We start from the raw sequence: 16,437 nt of genomic DNA, 5'->3' as shown, positions 1-16,437 counted from the left end.
GTCATTTGACTCATAGTTTGATTGATCAAAATACATTTGGTCACGTTAGTAGATATTTTGTGTCTTGTCCACAGTATAAAACTATAATTGGTTAAATGTGCCAAAATACATGTTTAAATTAGTGTTGTTTACATGTAGAAATACAGCTGTAGCCAATCATGTAAGAGTATTTTGAACATTTTTAGTATAAAGTTTTTTTTGCAGTATGAGATGAGGTATGTCTGTGTGCACAGTCTGTATGTCTGCACTGCACATGTATGTGCTGTGACGCTTCATGTGTGCACATGTGGTTGGGTGGTAGACAGGAATAGGACTTTCAGAGAAATCGGAACAATAGCGTGTTTGAAGAGAGAAGCCTATTCCCGTCTACTGCCGCCCACTCTTACTACGCTGCTGAATGGGATGAAATGGCCCTTTGAGATAAGTAACACTGACCTCTGCGTGTCACCCCGGAAAGGTTAACAACTCTGGGACAGTGAGGTAGTGTTGCCTGGGTGAGTCACTGTCACGAACATGAGTGACTCATCAGACAGGCGACAAGAGGAAACGGAAAGGAAAAGAAGAGTCGTGACAGTGTTGGAGAGATTGTGACAGAGGGGATGGAGCGGGAGAACGAGAGGGACATGCAAAATGAGATAATGATGTGAGATCGAGCTGTGCAGTCTGAAAATTTCCCTTTGAAGTTCTCCATTTCACATCAAAAACCTGATATCAGACCAAATACTGCAAAAGTTAAGTTGGATAGTTTTAATTAAATCTACAGGGGAAACCAGGAATGTCTTTTATTAAAGACATGACAGTGAGAGCTTGTAACACTGTTGGAATTGACTGAGTCATGACCCGCTCAGCATCACAGTCACAGGATATAAATCACCAGGACCTCTGACCACTTTTAGTTGAATCACAGCCTCCTTTACTCAAAATGAAAGAGAAAGACCTCGTTCTGATATCAGTCTCAGCTCAGTTCATAAGAACAAATGTCTAAACATCCTTTTAGACCACTGAACAGGTCAAATGTTGGGTGTCTGTAAATATTTTAATGAATAGTAGGGTCTAAGCCTGCTCCATTTGGAAAGTGTAATAACTACTGTTATGATTTGACAGTTTATAAATAAAATTGACCAAACATGATTTGAAACTATAACCCAGGATCTTTTTCAAGCATTTAGTATCAATCACCATATTAGATATGTGACAATATATATAATATGAAAATATCATGATTAAAAAAAGTTTAAATATTTCATTACTTTTAGTTTATGTTATAGAAGGACTGCTAGTGGCTGCTGCAGTTGTACAAAGACAATACAAACACTCATTGCCAAAGACAGTTCACAGTAGTATTTTTTGGATATACTGAGGTCATAGCTGGTTACTTTTATTGTATTTTATCAAGAAGGAAAGCAGAAGTGCTTTAAAGACATAATATGGAGGTGTGAGGTGGTGGCTGTATCTGCAGAGACCCTGCCCCCTGCCTGTAATCGTCATTATTTTCCTGTGCTGTGAATGTTCTGACGTTATTTGACATCCTGGGAATAAGACACAGGAATAAGTTTAAAACTTAATCTTTCTGGTGCATTTACAAACGGCTCAGACAAATTCTACTGATTTGGAAAATCTAATTTTATACAAACCAGAAATGCTGGGCACATCAGATCACACGTTATTTAATAAAGATAATTTTTTCTCTCATTTTTGAATATTGTGATAAAAATAGTATCTTAGACTTTTTATCATGATATTATCACACCCTGAGTGTTTAGTATTGTTACTTCCCTACTAAATATATCCTTTAAATCTCTGTTGAGCTGTAGATGAGGTCAGCATGAATGTGTGTAACTGTGTGAGAGTGAGCAAGATGTTATTGACAAAAGAGAATTAGTGCATACTTAAAGGACTTACGCTGGATAAGAAAAGGTAAAAAAAAGATTGGCTGAGCTACATTTGGAACAAACATCTGATCTGACATGTGAGATGATCAGGTTTTACAGCACAGAACAAGGCACTGGATTTAAGTTTGATGGGATTATTGGTGCCTAAAAATAGACTAAATTACTTGTTGAGATGAAGTGAGAATATTTTTTCTCTCAATTTTACCGTCAGTCTTTTAGTAGACTTTCTTGTCTCTGACTTACAAGAAACACTGATAACAGATCTTTTCCTGTGTCACAGGTCATTAGAGATTTCCATGGTACTTGTGTGACATACTAAGACAAATGTTGTGATTCTAATCTTAACATATTCACCTTGACTTCTTTGACAGAACATGTTTGATTGTACATTTTGTAATTATTTTGTAATAATTTGAATCATTGTCCCTGTCCCTTTCTCTACCTGTCTCTCCTCAGAGCGCTTTCTAGAAGACCACGAGCTGGTGGTTCAGGTCCAGGCCTCTATGAACAGCGACAGTAGATTTCTCTTCAGGAAGAACTATGCCAAATATGAATTCTTCAGAAACCCCCTGGTAATTGCTTTTTCTTTGACATTTCTTAACAGGCCATGTCACTCCTGACGTCTCTTTGTTGATATATGTTACGCCTATGTCATGGCTGTTAAAAACACACCTGTGGCGACAGCTCTGCGCAGAGTTTTGTGCTTGCATTTTTGTGACTTTAAACACCATTTATTTTTGGATAATTTGAAATAAACCAGATATGTCAGTATTGCATCACATGGTTTCAAGTGTTTATACTGTTCAGTCAGTTCTTTTACAAAGTGTCTCTCTTTGTTTTGTGAAATATTATGACAGCCGGCTGTACTAATGAGATTTGCATGACATTTCTTTTTCTGTCACAAGTTCCTACCACATAATTATTCACAGTGGCTGATCTCTGTCTTTCTGTCTTCCTCCTCCTCTTCTACCACCAGACATTTTTCCCGGAGCACATGGTTGCATGGTGCCAGGAAACCAGTCGTACGATTCCACCATCTCAGCTCCTTCAGGTACATACAACACACACACACACACACACACACACACACACACGTTTCTCTCTCTGTCTGTCTCTCGTTCTCTTCCTGACACGCACACAGCTTACTTTACCTCAGAGTCAGCAGCCACTACATAGGGTACAATCAGGCTGACATACCTCACCTCTGACCCTGAGACAGTGTGTCTCGTCAGAGCCTGCAGTAATAACTACTGTTGATCCCCTGTTGACACACGACTGTCTCGGCACACGCACCGCAGGCCCGACACTTGTGATGGATGGAATTAGGCAGTCAGTCAGAAATAGAACATACAGTTCCTCACCTGCCTACTGTATGTTTGCACAGTACGAATTCACACACCTGTGTCATGCTACTTGGCTGCCTCGGAGAGCGCTCAGAAGCCACACATGATATGAAAAGAAGAAAAGGTCTGGGAGGAGAGCAGACAAAAAGATTCTTGGGATTTTGAAGAGCTTCAGTCTTAATGGATGGAGGGTTTGCATGCAGTCTGACTCTCTGCTGTATCAAGTAATGCTAGTGGAACCCATCCCTTCATCTGCGCCACTCACAGAAAGCTTTTAACTCCCCTGCTGATCATATAGATGTTCTGCTCTACATAGAGGAGTCAATAAATGAAAGGGGATGTGATAAGCCTGAGTTGTGTCAGGAATCCCCAGCATCTGACTTATTCTAAAGAGAAGATCTTCAGAGTAGTGCTGTACAAATCAAGACAGTTTCTTACCTAAGCTTGACCAGGTGTTTGCAGTACTTGCCATTATGCAAGAAGCATAATGCCAAGGTGTAGAGCCTGAAAAAGAAAGCTTTTTGAATGAACGTCGCGTGTGAACGAGTACTCTGAAAATGCTCATGCATGAGGCCCATTGTAGGATGTTTCCAAAACACTGGGACAACATGTGCTTTAAATATTGAAGAGTCCTCTGGAACAGTTTACCATCCAGCCACAAGCCACAGATTCCAAATCAGCTCTAATAACTTAACCTGCCACTTCACGGTGTGATATTTTTGTGAAACATGGGAAACCGCAAACTCCAAATACTTCAGACACCCTTGAGACAATTTAGGATTTAAGGGTTCCCTAAAGGAATGTACTGTATGTTGATTCAGAGTATGTTCTGTGCTGTATATGTCCTGGCAGGCACATTGCATAACTTCATACTCTATATATTTTTTTTACATTTTTTCATTCACTTTTTTTCCCTTTTGTTTTTAAAAGTCCAGTGTGTAAGATTTAGGCACATCAACTGACCTTTCCTAAGTCCCGCCCCTTTTGCTCTGTGTTTCAACTGTTGAGCAAGCTTAGTTAGGTTAGGCTTGTACTTAGACATGCTATGTGCTAGGCTCGTATATGTTTTGAAAACAGTTAAAAGATGTTGCTAGTAGCTAGCTAGTTAGTGAACAATTGATGTAGATTAGCTAGTTAGATAATTGGCATTTTGCTAAGCCGTCAGCTGTCACTAGCTAACAATTGACGTTGATTAACTAGTGTTTTGTTAGCTAAATTAAGATGTGACACTATATATGTCACTTTTACAGGTCCCCCAGCAACATCTTTTAACCTTCAGAAATTTGTTGTTATGTTTTTTTTGTGTTTTTTTTATCAACCTAGATGAGCCTAGCACATAGCATATCCAGTAAAAGGAAAGGAGGAAATTGGTTGAGGTTCCATGTGTGTGTCTCACCTGAAAATAAGAATTGGAATGAGCTGTGAAAAAATTCCTCAGCCACTACAGGTTCTCTTACATGGTTGGAGGGCGAGGGAGAGGCAAGCAGTATTGGTTGGTTGCAATCTGCAACCTCACTGCTAGATGCCACTAAATTCTACACACTGGTCCTTTAAAAAAGAAAATAAAAACAATATATATATATATATAATAATATGTAATAATAATAATAAAACAAAAGTAAAGTATGTATGTACTGTACATGCTTATATGTGTATATGTGTGTGTGTGTGTGTGTGTATATATATACTAGAGATGAACATTTTCCCCAAAAATGAGAGAATCTATCTTGGGAACAGGAGCACACCATCCCAAGAAAACCCAGGAAGTGCACTTACTTATTTGTTTTAAGATATAGCTTCAGCTACAGTCAAAAAGAACACTAAATGCACCAAGGAGAAATAAAGGTTCTCAACATGACCTATTTGTATATTATTTGGGGGTATTTCTAATATTAAAGACAAAAGAATGTCATTTATGTTCATCAGCATTAGCATGAACATGATATAAATTGTGTATGCAGCTTGAACTTTGATGAAATGCCAAGTTCATTGGCTGTGATCTGCCACTGTCTTTCTGAACAGCATCATGGAAGTGATATTTTCCGATTCTAAATTGTTTGAACGAATGAAATTCCTGTTTCCCAGGATAAAACCAGAGTATATACACATGACAAAGTCAGAGTCCTGTGAGCCCTCTTCAGTGCTCTATAGTCTTTGACTTTACAGACAAAAGCACTATGTCTGGCCTTATCATTGTGGCTGCTGTGGCGTGCAAGAATTCAAGCTGCCACCCATTTCAGCTGTCAGCTGTCAGTTTCGATGTCAGTCACCGAAGCAGGACGCCCAGATGACACTGTCTTCTCTGACAAAAAGCAATTGCCTCCCATCTGTGACGCCTCTACAGATGGTGTCAGCTCCAGCTTTGTGACGGTGACAGAGAGCTTACAGGCTTCAGATGGGATCCATCGTTTTCCCTCCCGAGGCTCCTTGATGGGAGGACATTATAGAGCCAATAAATCTAAGTGTTTGTGTGCTGATCCTCCATGTCCTCCCCTCTCCCTTTCCCTCTTTCAGAACTTTCTAGCGACCAGTAGTTGTCCAGAGATCCAGGGTTATCTGTACATGAAGGAGGTGGGGAGGAAGTCATGGAAGAAAGTTTACATGTTCCTGCGGCGCTCAGGACTCTACTGCTCTACGAAAGGAACTTCAAAGGTAACAGCAGCTCGGTCTTTTCATCTTCAAGGGACAGAATATATTTCATTGTAATTTTACTTTGTAATTGCAGACATTATTTATCATTAAAGAATTCATATGCCTACTACATTAACATTTTATAGTAATGACACAGTAAATATTCCATAATTACCTTCAAAGAATCAGCCTTTTATTGATGGCGGTCTCTCTGCGTGCGTCTCCGTCTGTCAGTACACCTCCGGGCTGTGTCTCCCTGTGATGTTCTGACTTATTCATTATTCCTGTCTCCAGGAGCCCAGACATCTACAGTTACTAGCAGACATGGAAGACAGCAACATCTTCACTGTCATCACAGGCAAAAAGCAGCACGGTGCACCCACAGACTACGAGTTCTGCATCAAGGTGGGTCTCGGATGACAGGCGTGAGATGGAGCTTATTTCTAATGAAACATTATGAGCTGAGCAATGATTGACATCCTCCGCAGCTCCCTGTCTCATGAGCGGGGTGTTGGCGTAGTTTGTATAGGAGAGTGCTGAGGTGCCGGTTTGTTGCTCCATTTCTCAAGTGTTGTTGTCTTTATTTACCTTATATTTTATTTTATTATTAAGTTCTTGTTATTAAGTAATTATTATCTTTATCAGCTCAATTAATTCCATTAGTGATGATGGTGATAGTGATGGTGGTGGTAGTGATGATGATGATGATGATCAGGGCTTGAAATGAACTTTTTTCCTCAGTGTCTCAAATTCTGCTTTTGCTTCTGCTTTTTCCATAATGCAATTGAATTTGTAATAATACATTTACTATTATCTACTGTCCCAGACACTGTATCTTTGTGTCCCAGGTGTCGTTCTTAATCGTCCCTGGGACAACAGGACATCATTAACTTCAAGCACTGATGATGATATTGATTACTACCTCTGTTCTGATTCTGAAAAATGTTCATTTGCAGCCCAACAAAGGTCGAGGGGAGTTGAAGGAGTTGAGGATGCTGTGTGCTGAGGACGAACAGGGCAGGACCTGTTGGATGACTGCCTTCCGCCTCTTTAAGGTAAAACTGTGACAGTCTCAAAAAAAATGTTTTGGTGTCTTTGTCTTCCGATCACACCAAAGCCTATACACCATAGCACAGCTACCAAACTCATGATTTCTTGATTAAACCTGACTGGTAGACTACCGTAAAACTTTTGCAAATTATTTACAATAAACTCATTAAGAATTTTGAAAGTGTTTGTTGACCAGTGTGTTCCTTTTTCTTTCCAGTATGGGATTGTATTGTACCAGAATTACAAGATTCCTCAACAAAGAAAAACCTTACTTTCACACTTCTCAGCACCTGTGGTAAGTTTGCATCTTTATTTAAAGCTATAATATCTAACTTTTTTATATCAAAAGTCCTATAACACGAGACATATGTTATATATTTTCTTGAGTAGTGTTCTTGCCATATCCCAAATGAAACACAGAGAAATCTCTGATTTATTCATAGTAAGATTGTGTTTCTTTGCTAGCCACTAGTTACTATAACTTATGCAGGGAATATGACAGAGAATGGCAAAGGAAGCTGTCAAATGTGACTAAATGTAACATGAATAAAACCTAAATATTACATCATCCACGAGTTCTGTCTGTTTCGTGTCAGATAAAGTTTCAACAGCTGTGGTTGTTCTATAACAGTGAAGATAACTCCCATGATCTCACGCGACCTCACAACATCATCTTTTGGTATTGTTTTAATGTGGGAGAGACCCACAGTGGCAGAACTTACATATTGTGCATTTAAAATTTAGTTAAAGCACTTTAAAACCTACGCCAGTGATTATTTCATTGTAACAACATTTATTTGAATAACTCCCAAATCTTTGACATGAGCAAAACATTGATTGTGCAGAAATAGTATTGTAATGTGTGCACCAGGAGCATCCAACAAAATAGTTTAGCAGAATGACATTCACCCAGATGCTCACCCGTGTCTCCCTGCTTCTTATTTCACTGCCTCTGTTCACCATTGTACTGTATGTATCTACAGCCTGGTCACTTGTGTTGCTGCTTTTGAGTTGACATCTCGACTCTCATGTATCTCTGTCTCCCCCTAGCGGAGTGTATCAGAAAACTCCCTTGTGGCAATGGATTTCTCAGGGAGGATAGGCAGGGTGATCGACAACCCTGTGGAAGCTCAGAGCGCTGCCATGGAGGAGGGACACGCGTGGAGGGTGAGACACAAGCTCATTTTTTCTGTTCTCACTCAGGAGATCTCTACAGATGGCACTGTTTATTTTGCTCCAGTATTAATGCAGAGCAAATGATCCCCTGGTTGTAACTGTTGATATGCCAGTTGTTTTGAGCTAAAAAGGTGGTTCATAAAGCTGATATAGCTGTGGGACACTGCCAAAATATGACAAATATCAGATTCTTAAACTTTGTCTACAATAATTAAGTCAGTGTCATTCAGTTTCAACTTCACTGTCATTTAAGGTTAGAAAATAATTTTACAATGCACTTGCACATTTAACTGTTTGGAAATCTGTGTTAATACAGTGCCAAAACTCATTCTGAACTTTCAAATATACCAGGTCATGAACTAATCCCTGTTGTTTTGTTTGTATGTGGCGTCTCTCTCAGAAGAGGAGTCAACGAATGAACATATTAGGCTCCCACAGTCCACTACACCACTCCTCACTGAGCTCAGGTAAATGAAAAGCATTTAGGATCAATAATAATAACAATATTTGATGGTTAACTTCCTTACACATTTTTTTTATTCAGTTCAAATAATCTGATCAATTTTTGTATTTAATAATGTACTTTTTAAAAATTTTCTCTGCAGTCATCCACATAGCTCAGCTGTGGTTCCACGGCAGGATAACCAGAGAAGAATCCCATCGCATCATCCACCAGCAGGGACAAGTAGATGGGTGAGCGAGCTGGAGCTGATTTTATACACTCAGTTCTCCTTCATTCATTGAGCACAAACAAAATAGCAAAATACTTCCTGCTATTTTTTTTCATGCAGTTTTCCTCACAGTGTCCTCCTCTTTTGTTGCACAGGTTGTTTCTGCTGAGAGTCAGTCAGAGTAACCCCAAGGCGTTTGTGCTCACATTGTGCCATCACCAGAAAATCAAACATTTCCAGATTCTACCGGTATGCATTTCTTGGTGTTTAATGTTTTAGAAGGTTGAATCCAGCAACTTCTAAAATTAGAGGTTGTTATTAATAAAACGTTAATTTTATGTTTGCTTGTTTTTGCTTTATTTTGTTTTGTTTTGCTTTCATTTATTTATGAATCTCTTTTTACATTGGGTGACAATAAAAAAAAAAAACTTGACTGTTACGTTGACCAAAATAACGTATAGAAAGAGGTTGTACAATACAAAGCAATACAACTGTATTAATTCCATTAGGGACAATTTGTTGTTAACACATTAACATAGAAACATGATACAAGGGAGCAAAATGTGAATTAGAATTTTATTTTCTTTGTGTGTCTGAATTGTTTATCTTATTTTTGATCTTTGTGTGTGTCTGAGTATTCTTAAATGCTCTCTATAAATAAACTGTATTATTATTACTCTTAATAATAATGGAAAATATATGTAGTTTGTTGCTAACAAGCCCAAACGTTTAAACACATAATTTGTAAAAGCATTGTCATGCTCCTTTAAGCAAAGAATCTGATCTTCTCTTTTCGTGTCTTTTGCCATGTGGTGTGTCCCTGCTCACTCTTTGATGCTGGCAGTGTGAAGAGGATGGCCAAGTCTTCTTCAGCCTTGATGACGGCGCCACCAAATTCACCGACCTGATCCAGTTGGTGGAGTTCTACCAGCTCAACAGAGGAGTGCTGCCTTGTAAACTCAAACACCCATGCACCGTCGTGGCCTTATGACACCTTCAGATCATCTGACCCCCGTGACCCCCTATCACTTGACCTGACTCTGCCTAAAACAAATGAAACAATGAGAACCTCCCTGTCGGCTGGTTCTGTTTGTTTTTATCTTTATAAAGAAGCTGGTGAATTGACTGATGTTACGTCTTTGTCGTTTTATATTGTTGTGAGTCCGCCGGAGACTGCTGACTTGTCGGATTCCTTTGGGTTTGCTTGGAAGTTTCGAGGAGTCGGATGCACAACATGCTCACAAGGTTCCACAGTCGAGAGGAGAAAGGATAAAGGAAACGAACACTGCCGTTTGTATCAATGCTGTTGCAAAATCTTCCACAATCATCAATAAGCTTGGACCCTCAAGGTTTAATTACACAGCTCAAGTGTAGACTGTATTTCCCTTCAACTGGACAATCAGCAGGATAATTCAATCTGTGTGGACCACTCTGCTCTCGGAGAACAAAACAATTGTCTCATTCATCACACGTCCTCAAACAATATACTGTAGACGGAGAGTTGATTGTCTCTTAGTTTTGCACTCATCAAACTGGGAATGGCCTTTGACGGTGCATGACTTCTCCGCTGTTGCATTACTTAACTGTGAGATGGTGCCACCGCCCTCTAGTGTCGTAGGCATGCAAGGACATGTCAGAATTCAATATGGATGAGATTTGGAGGTGCCAGAGGAGTGTTGTTTTTGAATTCTTTTGAGGTTTGGAAACATCGGTGGAGAAGATCACTAAGGAAAATTCTGGAACTGTTGAAACAAAGTATTTTTTTAATAGAGGACAATACAAAATCTGCATTGTCCACCCTCACAGAAATGTATCTGTTCATCTCTGACGACACAGGGTTTCTTTTCTTAATGATCATTACAGTTATGTATTGTTCTCAATATTGTCTTTCAGCCACCTTCTGAATCCTGAATAGTTGCAACTCTTCATTACTCACATAAGCTACAATGAGATCATTCTGTTCTTGTCATTCTTTTGCAAGCTCCAGTTTAAGTATTTCTCATGCAACCTCCACAAAAATCAATAAGCATTAATCAAACCAAGGTGTCATTCAGGGTGAAATAACAAGTCATAAAGCTAGAAGAATTTTGTAATCAGGTAGACAGTTTTGGTGATGTTGAAAAGCGAAATCAGGTAACTTCTGGGGGTAAATTAGCAAGTGAAGCCGTGTGTAGGAGTTCACTGCAGGACATGGAAAGATGTTGCAAAACCTGTTGCAAGCGATAAAGTTGGACAGTATAGAGCATCAATCTTTTGTTCGATTCACCACAACACAAGGAGGGATAACCACTAGGATTTTCCTTCAGGTGTTTTTCAAGTGGCAGCAAATCACATGAAACAAAAACAATTATTAATCAGCGTAAAAAACAAAGGCCAGCCCAGCGATACAGTAGATCCTGTGGTTCTAGACCCTCTTCTCAAATATGTTCCACATATTGCTCCACAAATTGCCTCCTACCTGTTGGAAGTCATTGAGATGCTGTCAAACATTAATGTGGCTATAGGAACATTGGTTTCGTTTAGTTGTTTAATGTGCTCGGACTCCACACCGATAGTAGACTCTGTGCATTACATTCCATATAATGCCTTTTTCTACCTGGAAGTACTTGTGAACCAATAGTATCACATACACACCTACTGCCTACTGCATGCCACTTCTGTATGAACTCAGACTTTCTAAAAAAAAAGTTAGCTGTTAGTTAGCTAAAGTTTGGATAAAAAAATCTCTCTCTTCCTCCTCACACTCTCAGCAGTGTGACAGCAACATAAAACTGACATTTAGGAGAATTATGACTAAAAAAGTACCCCAGGGCCCATTTTAATTATTTTAACCCATGTCCTCTCATTTTAATGTACTGCGTTGCCTCTGGTGCATGGTGTGTTTTTGATTAATGAGGATCAGACAGAAACAGAGGACATAAAGCTCACTGAATACACCCATCCTTTGTCCCAGACTGTGCAATTTCAGCAAAAATCAATTGCTTTCCTAATTCCAGCCAAGGTCAGTCAAAAAAGTCCACATTTAAATGGATTTCCCTTTGTGTTTTGGCCAGGTCTACTGTAATTAATTATGGTGAGAGAAAGATTTCAGCACAGTTTCTCCAGATAATCTGGATCAAATTTATTTTTGAGCAGATAGGGATACTTTTTCAGCACCTATTGATCACGTCTGACAGAATGAAACTAAACAGATCACACATGAAGGCCAAAGCCCCGCCATCTCAGATTCTACGAGGACAAAGAGAAGGTCAATCAGAAGTATTTCTGATGATATCACTCCTCTGCGTCTGTCATTCCCAGTATATTTGGCTCATACTCACCCTTTCTGAAATGTCTCGCCTCAAACAGCTGTTTTCTCATTTTTTTTTGTTTTTCCACGACTTTGCCTGAAATGTCTAAAAACTCACACTTTACAGTTTTCTTTTGTCCAAGCTTCGGTGGTAGCTCGGGTTAGGTCACCAGCCAGCAGGCAATTAGATTTATCTATTTGTACTTACCTGTAATGCAACATCAACAGCCATGATTCATTTCCCTGCAGGTTGTCTTAAAGTATATTGAACATCTGAGATGCAGAATAGCTGCACCACATTGACTCTCTCTGTGCATGGTCACCATTATTTATCGAAGATGCAATGACTCAATCATTTTTTAAAGTATTGTTGCAGCAAAATGTATTTATTTATCTGGATGTGACTGATTACTTGAAAATTTTAGATTTCTTTTTCTTGGCGCTGTTCTGTACTGTTTTTTCTTTTGTCATTACCATAAAATGATTGACCGGTGTGATTTATTATTCTAATTATTATTATTATTATTATTATTATTATTATTATTGTTCTGGCATAGCATCTATTGATGTATTTTGTTTTCTTTTTTCAGTTTCATTCAAAAACTATTTGTCATCATCAACATTTGTTATGAAGTGATGTTTGAAAGCACACTGGCATCCATAGAGTTACCATTGTCATTCCAGTAGATGACAGGTGGAATGTTGGGAAATTGAAAACAAGCAAAAAAAAAAAAAGTTGTTTTTTCAGTTCCCAAAGCATTTAGTTTATTTTTTCTCTTTAAATGATTGTTTTCATTACTCAAGATCTAAAAAATATATTTACAAATTCCATCTCTTATGTCAAAAAGTTTTCTCTTCATCACTGTTTTGTGGTGACCTAAATTAGAAAAAAAAAAGATACTGATTGAACTAATGAAGCCAAATGTTTTGGGAAACTGGGTCAACATTCTTATAGTCACTGTTTAAAGGGCGGGTCTAGTATTTTTTGTTTTTTGAGGTTTTTCAGGATTTAGCTTCAAATCTAAATAATCAAATTTTGGTCAAAGTACATATGTTTTAATATCAAAATACTATTTTCCTAGCCCTTTTAAGAACATATTTTCATCTGACATAAGTTTCTGCTTGACGACATTGCCATATATGTCACTGCTTTTTGTTGATGGCTGAGTGGAGTTTTCACTTGAAAATACCCAGAAAAAAATGCAGATGGAGTTGCCCTTTAAACACCTTGCCTCGAAAGAATTGTAGAAATCTATATTCAAATTAACCCCAATTCAAACTGTACCAGAGCGTCATTGTTAGATGGGTCACAGCACTGACCCTGCGTTGGTAGGTAGGTTTTATCATTTGCATGAAAGGGGTTTGGGTTTAATGTGTAGGAATTCTGTCACTGATAGTTGGAAGAATCTGGATCATGACGATACGTAAATTCTTTTGTTGTTGCTGAAAGTCATTTTGACCTATTGAGATGTCTCTGAAATGTTGAGTCCCCTAAAATTTGATTCAGTCTTTCTCAAACTCCCAATATGACATTTTTTCTGTCTGAGGTGAATGGTAGCACATGTGGGGGGGGCAGTAGCCTTTAAGGTGGAGTAAATATTCACATAAAAAACTACTATAATCACAGGGTCTCACTATAACTGCAAAAGGCAGAAGATAAATTCAGCTATTGAAAAAGAAATCAGAGGAGTTGGATTGCCACGTTTTTATTCTTAACAGAAATGAATGTAACTGGGTTGCTCAGGGTTGATTCGGAGCATGTTAAAAACTACTGGTCCATCAGATCTTTTGTGTACAAGATGATGATGGATTGATAACTATTTTAGTTTCATTAAGCTGGGAGTTGTTACGACAGAGTTTTCTCCAATATGTACACCACCAATCTGCTAGTTGTAAGTACTTGAAAAGTATCCTTGCAGAAAAAATTTAGTAGATCCAGCACTATTTAGTCAACAGTGTTGTTAATACTATTGTTTATAAAAAGCCTAAAATCCTTGCCTGGCTACCTGAGCTGAGTTAAAACCCCAACAATTAACAACAGGTGACCAATTCATAAAGTATCCTCAATTTTCATACCATCACTTCTAGTAAATTCAAAGAAATTATGATCTAATCTGATTAATTTCACCATGTCCTGTTAAGATAATCAAATAGACACAAACATGTAAATAAAAAAACTGACAGTAAAGCACAGTGTCAGTTTGTGTAGCTGTTCACAACAGATGGTGCCTCTGATGACCCCTGTTTCTCTACAAAAACCAGGCCTAACATGTGGACCAAATGACAGACAGAGCTATTGTTCAGAGGGGACCGTACACACTCAAAAATCTTGAAATTTTAGGTACTGGATAACAGTACTCCAAATGATCCTGCCGAGAGGTGATGCTCATGTTTTCAGTTGAAGTTTCAGTTTACTTTTGGAGTTGAAAGTGAATCGGCCCAAATCCTGCAAAGATAGATTGATCGATCATCATCTTGACTCTTGCGCATTTTCATAACACTGTCACAATGCAAGATACCGTGGCTGTACAAATGAGTAAAGTAAAAACTATATCTATATATAAAAATATAAACTATTATGTATTTCAGGGAATGCAAAAAAGAAAACAGTAACTTATCTCTTTTTTGTAAGAGAGAGCTCCTGTATTCAAAATGTGCTTTGCTTCAATCTGTAAATAGTTGAATGGCTTATAAATCTTAATTGTAACCTTTTCAGGTATTTTTGTACAAATAAGGGACTGATATATTCTGTTTATTGTAATTAGAATAAAACATTAATACATTGATATAAAAACCTGTGTTTGTCGTCATTAAGGGAAACATTTCCTAATAAAAGAATGTAAGACTGCTGTATCAGATATATGTAATAGACTTGTTCAGTGGTTCCCAAACTTTTTCTGGCATGCCCCCCTTCAGAAACCACAAAATGTTCACGCCCCCCACCACACAATTATTATCAATCATGAACAATAAATTGGGAAACAACTACTATAACTATAGCTAATGGGGATCCATGTAAACAATGAACAGTAATTAAAAAAAGACACAGTTTGAGTGCTTGTGAAGTTTATTTTCCCTAAATAAATCATATTCATGCCCGCTTCCATTTTGGGAACCACTGGACTTGTTATACAAATCATATAGTATGTGCATTGGTAATAAATAAATGGTCCTAATTCTACTTCATACTGTTCATTCATTCATTCATTCATTGTCCATAACCGTTTATCCTTGAAGGGTTGTGGGGGGCTGGAGTCTATCCCAGCTGACATTGGGCAAGAGGCGGGGTTCACCCTGGACAAGTCGCCAGTTCATCACAGGGCTAACACATAGAGACAGACAACCACTCACACTCACATTCACACCTATGGACAATTTAGATTGACCATTTAATCTATTTAATGCATGTCTTTGGACTGTGGGTACCGGCAGAGAACCCACGCGAAAACGAGGAGAACGTTCAAACTCCACACAGAAGGGCCCTGCACACAGCTGCAAACTTCCCAACCCCCTAGCCAGCTGGGAGATTTGAACTCAGGACTCAGGACCTTCTTGCTGGCAGCAGTGCTAACCACTGCGCCACTGTGCTGCCCTACTTCATACTGTGTCCTGGGCAAAATATAATATAATTTTAAATGGTATCACTGTATATTATACTGTATATTATATTGTTATAGGAACAATTCTAAAGATGTTATAACACAGTTTTCATCCATCGCTCATGATCTACTTACAACACTGAGTTACTAATATTTATAATTGGTAAAGTGGAGTCTTACTGTGAAATGTTAAACGCATCAAAATTTATTGATGACTCAAACTGGGTGATCAGTACACCAAAGTAAAGGAAGGATTATCAGCTGTACCACATCTGGAATTCTGTCCTGAAGAAGACACTAATCAAATTTGATATGTTAATTTGATGCCACATGGAACTTTTTGACTATTAATCTATGTTGCTGGTGATTAAATGCTAGTAACTTGCTAACAAATATCTAATGAAGCTGCCAGGTATAAATGCTGCTGATGACTAAGACAAACTAAGAAATGAGATCTGTGTCTTAACAGTACAGATAAATGTGGGCTTACTAACAAGTCATGGTTGGCCTTTTATCTCATGTGTTGAGTGTTTACAACCTAATAAATGGCCTAACCATAAATCAGTGGTAAGGGCAGTCTAATTATGATGCGATACCTGTAAGATATATTTAATTCTACAGAAAAACTAATAAAGGAGTAACCCTTAGCTTTTCCACTAGATGGTGCAATACCACAAGTTCTGGTGCTGGTAAATGAAGTTGGTCTATATTTGAGTCATTACAACTTATTATGGGAAGTAATATGGTAATGGTACACGTAGAACCAGTTAACGAGGCAAAACATTC

General features: G+C 38.3%; 1 protein-coding gene across 3 annotated transcripts in view; it reads left to right on the top strand.

Moving 5' to 3' along the window:
• The window catches only part of grb10b (growth factor receptor-bound protein 10b), a 90,314-nt gene extending 80,057 nt beyond the window's left edge, over positions 1–10,257 (top strand). For 2 of the 3 annotated variants that reach the window (XM_084726260.1, XM_084726259.1), the window contains exons 7-17: positions 2,349–2,464; positions 2,869–2,943; positions 5,750–5,887; positions 6,161–6,271; positions 6,823–6,921; positions 7,134–7,211; positions 7,967–8,083; positions 8,493–8,559; positions 8,698–8,785; positions 8,919–9,012; positions 9,608–10,257. In XM_084726260.1, coding sequence (XP_084582386.1) covers positions 2,349–2,464; positions 2,869–2,943; positions 5,750–5,887; positions 6,161–6,271; positions 6,823–6,921; positions 7,134–7,211; positions 7,967–8,083; positions 8,493–8,559; positions 8,698–8,785; positions 8,919–9,012; positions 9,608–9,754 — 1,130 coding nt within the window. In that variant the 3' untranslated portion in view covers positions 9,755–10,257. The remainder of the gene's footprint in view (positions 1–2,348; positions 2,465–2,868; positions 2,944–5,749; positions 5,888–6,160; positions 6,272–6,822; positions 6,922–7,133; positions 7,212–7,966; positions 8,084–8,492; positions 8,560–8,697; positions 8,786–8,918; positions 9,013–9,607) is intronic. The other variant, XM_084726261.1, reaches the window with a different exon arrangement.
• Positions 10,258–16,437: the final 6,180 nt, after the last annotated feature.

This window comes from Lutjanus erythropterus, chromosome 9, assembly GCF_056507025.1.
Source record: "Lutjanus erythropterus isolate fLutEry1 chromosome 9, fLutEry1.hap2, whole genome shotgun sequence".
Classification (NCBI taxonomy): domain Eukaryota; kingdom Metazoa; phylum Chordata; class Actinopteri; order Lutjaniformes; family Lutjanidae; genus Lutjanus; species Lutjanus erythropterus.
The sequence above is the reverse complement of the archived record's forward strand: the minus strand, read 5'-3'. Positions and strand labels throughout refer to the sequence as shown.